General features: G+C 38.1%; 1 protein-coding gene across 1 annotated transcript in view; it reads right to left on the bottom strand.

The window, feature by feature from the left end:
• The window catches only part of PTCHD4 (patched domain containing 4), a 202472-nt gene that overhangs the window by 137888 nt on the left and 58191 nt on the right, over positions 1-6393 (bottom strand). Inside the window, exon 2 of the mRNA XM_011960270.1 lies at positions 3862-4342. Within this exon, the coding sequence (XP_011815660.1) occupies positions 3862-4342 (481 nt within the window). The remainder of the gene's footprint in view (positions 1-3861; positions 4343-6393) is intronic.

The raw sequence follows: 6393 nt of genomic DNA, 5'->3' as shown, positions 1-6393 counted from the left end.
TCTCTACTAAAAATACAAAAAATTAGCTGGGTGTGGTGGCACATGCCTATAGTCCCAGCTACTTGGGAGGCTGAGGCAGGAGAATCACTTGAACCTGGAAGGTGGAGGTTGCAGTTAGCCAAGATCATGCCACTGTAGTCCAGTCTGGGTGATAGAGACTCCATCTCAAAAGAAAAAAAAAAGTATTAGAATTCTGGAATTGTTTTCTGAATGCTTTGCCAGAGAGACTGCATGCACCTCTAATAATCTTTTTTTCTAAACCCAAATCTGAGACATACAATTTGACACATGTAATTTTATTATGAGAACACCAGGACAAAGTATAAAAATTGTCACTGGCTTAAAAAATGTGGGATATTTAGGTACAGTATATATGCCTCTGAAATGACCATAAGAATACTAAGTGAATGAATGATCAGCCAAAAAGAACAAGGAGATGAAGTACAGATGGGAGATAGGCAGTCAAAGAGAAGATAGCTGAGCCAGTTCAGTGTGAGAAACAAATAGTATCGGCGACACACCCAGCTTCAGGGACAATACTGACAAGCATGAATAGTTTGAGTATTGACACATAATGGAGTAAATAAATATTCACTAACTCAAAGAAGTCATTATAGGGAGATAGGAATAGAAATAGAGGTTTGCCAGAAGAGTTGGGCTTCTTTCCCTTATACCCAACTAACTTAGGGACTATGCAGTTTTGACACCATGTAAACTGTAATTCATCAAAAACTGGTTTCAACCACCATTGTGTGTACCACCAGCAGATATATATGTGGCAAACATACACATTTATGCTCAACATCACATTCTACCTCACCACCTTCATAGCAATGTGCTTTTATGTCTCGCAGCTTTGTGCATCTGAGGCTCTGTATGCAAAGCTGTGATTTTTCTATTCTAAAGCCTCTGTCTCTCTCTGTCTTTCTCTCTATCTCTAACATTAGAAGGCAACAAAGGAGACTATAGATTAGAGATTTGAGGATAACATATACTTTAAAGGTTTTTTATAAAGGATTAAATACTAACTTCAAAGATGAAACAAATTGTATTTTGAAATCTTCACATTGTAAGGCTGAAGATTCCAAATCCTTTATTTTATATATGAAGGATTTAGGGCAAAGGGACTTCACAGAACTGCCCAATATAACTCACAGAGTTAGTGGAAAAGCTTGGATGAAAACCCAGCAGAGTGTTCCTTTTATTTCACCAGTTCTCAATCTTGGCCTCTTTTCTACTACAATCATTTTAAAAATAAAACAAAACACAACAAAACAAATGCCCCCTTCATGGAGCAAAAATCTTGAAGTATATGTTCTTAGGTCTTTTGTTGGTATGTTTTCAGAAATAGCAGAAATGTTCCCTTCAGAAGATTTTAAGGACTTGAATTGCAGAAATACTTCAGAGGGACTATTAAGCAGTCTTCCTAAAGTCTGCACCTATACTGTCCAGGGTTTATGTATGAATATAAAGGTCACTGGGAGAGGTGCAAAGTGTGTGTTGAAGGGTCTAGACTTTTCCCTCACTGTGGCTTTTAGCATTCCAGTTATTTGTTTAAGGAAGGGAAATACCTCTCAGGCTTTGTAGAGTCTAGGGTACAATCCAGCATCAGTAGAGGTAGTTTTTCTCTTTATTTGCACGGAATATGTAATTGTATATTTTTCTGGTAAATCATTTCATGACCTAATTAGTTTTAGAAAGCAGTTTTAGAAAGGAACCCTTGAAAGCAGTAAGATGACCAATTTGTTAACCTCCAATGAAATATGTTTCATTTGTAAATCATGCTGTATGGTTCTTATAAATCTTACTATTTCAAGCGATGAGACTTAATTCAAAAAAATGTAGCAAGTGTAAATGGTTCAAATCTAGACTCATCTTTGTCATTGGCGACAAGAATTTTTTATAGAATAAGTTCTTTGGGAAAAAGAAAGATACCATTTATTCACAACATTAATATGTATTTAGAGATGATACACAAAATCCTGGAAGCCTCAATTTCCTGAAGCCAAGGACTATTTTCTAGTCATCAGTGAATCCACTGCACTTAAAATATCAGGTTAAAGAGTAAAACTTGCCAATATTTACTTAGCATTTACTACAGGCTATGAACTTTAATTAAATACTGTTACATTTTTCAAACCTAGTTTTTGAAAATGATATCATTATACTCCCCATTTCATATGATAAGTAACTGAGGTTTAAGAAGATGAACTGGCTGGGCGCAGTGGCTTACGCCTGTAATCCCAGCACTTTGGGAGGCTGAGGTGGGTGGATTACCTGAGATCAGGAGTTTGAGATCAGCCTGGTCAACATGGTGAAACCTCGTTTCTACTAAAAATACAAAAAATTAGCCAGGAGTGGTGGCCTGTAATCCCAGCTACTCAGGAGGCTGAGGTAAGAGAATCGCTTGAACCGGGGAGGCAGAGGTTGCAGTGAGTTGAGATCATGCCACCGCACTCCAGCCTGGGAGACAGAGCAAGACTCCATCTCAAAAAAAAAAAAAAAAAAAAAAAGGATGAACTAACAGCTTAACATCTTAACATGGCCACAACGATATTGAGTTTATAGATAAATAAGTTAGACCCCAGCATCTATCATATAAACACACTTCATATTTTCATTCTCAAAATTGTTTGCTAAGGTCAAAAAAGAAAGGGCCTACATCACCTAGAAGACTTTCTGACCACATGCCTGCGTCTTTTAAAATTTGCTAATAAAGCTATAATTCAGAACTGATTTTAACCTGGAGAGTGAGAAACAATTATTTTGTTGAAGGAATGAAAACCCTTCTCTGGCTTCATAGAACCTATGTTACAATCCAGCATCAGGAGAGGTAGCTCTTCTCTTTATTGGTATAGAATATGTAATTTTCTATTTTCCTGATAAATCTTTCCATCACCTAATTAGTTCACCAGCAGTTTTAGCAAAAGCCCTAGCAAACCCTAAGGTGTCTAATATGAAGACTGTCTTGCTCATGTCAGTTCACCACCAATAAACTCTTTATAGCTTATTCTCTAAATTGCAACACATAGGGAATTACATCACACCTGATGTGTAGAACCCTCTTGCTGTACCAATAGCTATCACCATCATCATCTCTTTTCTGAAAGGACACATCAATCTTGTTGCTAAGCACGTACTTGCCTGTATTCCCAGATTTGATCTTCTCTTTGAAGGAATAGGCTCACACACACACACACACCACCTACACTATTTTCTAGACCACTTATGTAGAGCTGGTGAAAAACTTACAAGATGAGATAATCTTGACTAAGGCTATTCATTAATTTTTTCACCAAAGATGAGAAAAATTAGAGGATATATCTAAGTAGCAGCAGGAAGGTTTTAGTTTATATAGAGGTAGGGGAATGGAGTATACTCTGTGCAGAAACTTTGAAATAAATTAATAGACAAAGCTTACTTAAGTTCTTTGAGATTAGGACACATCATTGGTTCTCAAAATTTTCATCTCATGATATTCACTTTTCACTCCCATTAACTTGAGAATGGCTATGAATATGGACCACAAAATTTTGCTCAAAGTAGGTTTTGGATCTCCTTAACTCTGTCTCTCGTAATCCCTGACCTGTTATTTTTGAGGGATCTGAGTAGAGAATTCCAATGTTGTATAACTTAAAAACATTTGACAGCATTAAATTAAATGAGAAGATGGTTTGGTCATCCCATAATTTCACAAAAGGCCCACTAAGGTGAAACAGACACAACCCCAAGTAAAATTTTACATAACGACATAGACACACCAATGCAAAATTAAAACAGATTTCCACCTGAGAATTCAAGAAAGATACTACCTTGCCCCAAACCGGTAAGAATCCGATTACCACAAGGATGGATAGTTACCCATGGCGAAGAACGGGATTCCCAGCAGGGTGGAGTTGTACTTTCCATCGGTGATGAAGAAGATCCCTGCTGCCGTGATGATGGAGATGCATACTGTGAGCACCCCCAGGAGGCCTAGGAAGGGCTTACTGCGCAAGCAGTCCTTCATGGAGCTGGAGAGGGTGGCTGTGGTCAGGATCAGCACGAGGCTTACCAGGACCTTACTTCTGGCCAGGATGCTGGTCTTATGAAAGTCTCTCCAGAGGCTAAAGGATGCTAAAGAGTAGAGTTGGAAGTCTTGATGCTCCTCCTGGAGCTTCCTCATAAGCTTACAGAACTCATTCTCCCACTTCTCCCCTATGAGGTCTTGGGTGGCAGAGCCATAGGTCTGGAGGTAGTAGGTGATTTGAATGGCTCTGGCTGACTTGACCCGCTGGTCTTTGCTGTTTGGCACTTCCACTACCCCGCCCAGTTGGTGTCCAATAAAACTGTTCCTCCCATCCTTGAAAACAGAAAAAGAAGAGACTTCAATTACCAAATGGATTTATATTCCAGGGAATAGATTCTTATGCTAAGTGAAAGGAGTACAAGGAAGGCAGAGATAGGTGCTAGTAATTGTGAAACTGATGTGGGTGGAGAGGCAAGTTAGAATTTTATATTCAACATTTGGAGCTACATAGGATACCATGCATGATGATCAAGGACAGAAATTATGCAGAAGTATTACAAAACTACAGAAGAATTGCCACATGCATAGAAAAATGTAGATAAATATTTTGATCTCACTCATATCCCAATTCCCAACATTTCCTTTGGTAACAATCCATTACAACTCCTTAATACAGGATCAAGCTTTATGATTCAGTTCCAGCCAAAAATAAAGCTTGTCATGAACTAATAATATTTCAAAAGTTAAGATAATTATCTGTTCTATAAACATACACTAATCTTTCCAGGGTTCATTCATATACCTATGCCAACACTCATACAAATACACACAAACATGAATATTCTTATATGTTCTCTATATTCTGAGAATATAATTGCATACTGAAGAGCAGTACAAAAATATTGTTTCTTACAACTAATTTAATGGCATTGAAATATTTCCTAAATATGATGTGAACACCTATTCACACATTACAATGCTCCCTCAAAACACCTGCCTCAGACATAGGTTGACCTTTTCTTATTGATGACAGTAGACAAATTCCCTAAATGAGACTGATAAGAATTTCAGATTGAGTTGCCAGAAATCAATTCTTTTCCAGAGTTTGAGATGAGGTAGAGTAGGCAAGATCATGAGAGTAGGAAATTGCTAACAGAAGCAATCATTCCTCTTTAAGGCACACACATATGGCCAAAGAGTTACTAAAACAGGTTGAGAACAGTAGTTATCATCCAGTGTGCCCCAACATGAAGAATGAAATCTCGAAGAGCTGTCAACAAATTATCATTAATTTGGAAAGTTTATTATTGCCACAACTATAATTTATTTCAGTGGCAATGGTTCTCAGAATACTGAAGCTGGTAGCAGGTTGCATGATGAAGTATAGCATTGAAAGTATGCTCAAGAACTAGGTGAGAGGCAGGCACTAAGGTATGTTTATGTTACAAGTAGTCTGTGTGTCAACTGAACTTGCCAAGGCATTTATCTAACAAGGATATAAAGGGGTAAAATCAGGAGAAGAAACAGTTCTTCCTAGAGTGGGTAGGGCAGAAGACAACAAACTCAAGTGTGATAACTCTGGTTTTTCACAGAACTCAGTGGTATCATGTACTCTAGCAGACACATGTCTTAATTCTTGTGGACTTGTTTAGCTCAGACACTTATATCTAAGGCACTTGTTTATATTTGCATTTTTAACATGCGACAAAGCAACCCTAATACTTGAGAGTGTGTTGCAAACACAAAAAGTTTACAATATTTACAGAGAGTAAAAATGTTATATAGGTATACACGTGCCATGTAGTTTGCTGCACCCATAAACCCATCATCTACATTAGGTATGTCTCCTAATGCTATCCATCTCCTAGCCCACCATCCACTGACAGGCCCTGGTTTGTGATGTTCCCCTCCCTGTGTCCATGTGTTCTTGTTGTTCAACTCCCACTTATGGGTGAGTGTTTGGTTTTCCGTTCCTGTGTTAGTTTGCTGAGAACAATGGTTTCCAGCTTAATCCAAAGGACATGAACTTATCCATTTTTATGGCTGCATCGTATTCCAGGGTGTATATATGCCACATTTTCTTTATCCAGTCCATTATGGATAAGCACTTGGGTTGGTTCCAAGTCTTTGCTATTGTGAACAGTCCTGCAATAAACATACGTGTGCACGTGTCTTTACAGCAGATTGATTTATAATCCTTTGGGTATATACCCAATAATGGGATTGCTGGGTCAAGTGGTATTTCTGATTCTAGATCCTTGCAGAATCGCCACACAGTCTTCCACAATGGTTGAACTAATTTACACTCCCACCAACAGTGTAAAAGCATTCTTATTTCTCCGCATCCTCTCCAGCACCTGTTGTTTCCCGACTTTTTAGTGATC

Source organism: Colobus angolensis, unplaced genomic scaffold (genome assembly GCF_000951035.1).
Source record: "Colobus angolensis palliatus isolate OR3802 unplaced genomic scaffold, Cang.pa_1.0 Scaffold51, whole genome shotgun sequence".
Taxonomy (NCBI): Eukaryota; Metazoa; Chordata; class Mammalia; order Primates; family Cercopithecidae; genus Colobus; species Colobus angolensis.
The sequence above is the reverse complement of the archived record's forward strand: the minus strand, read 5'-3'. Positions and strand labels throughout refer to the sequence as shown.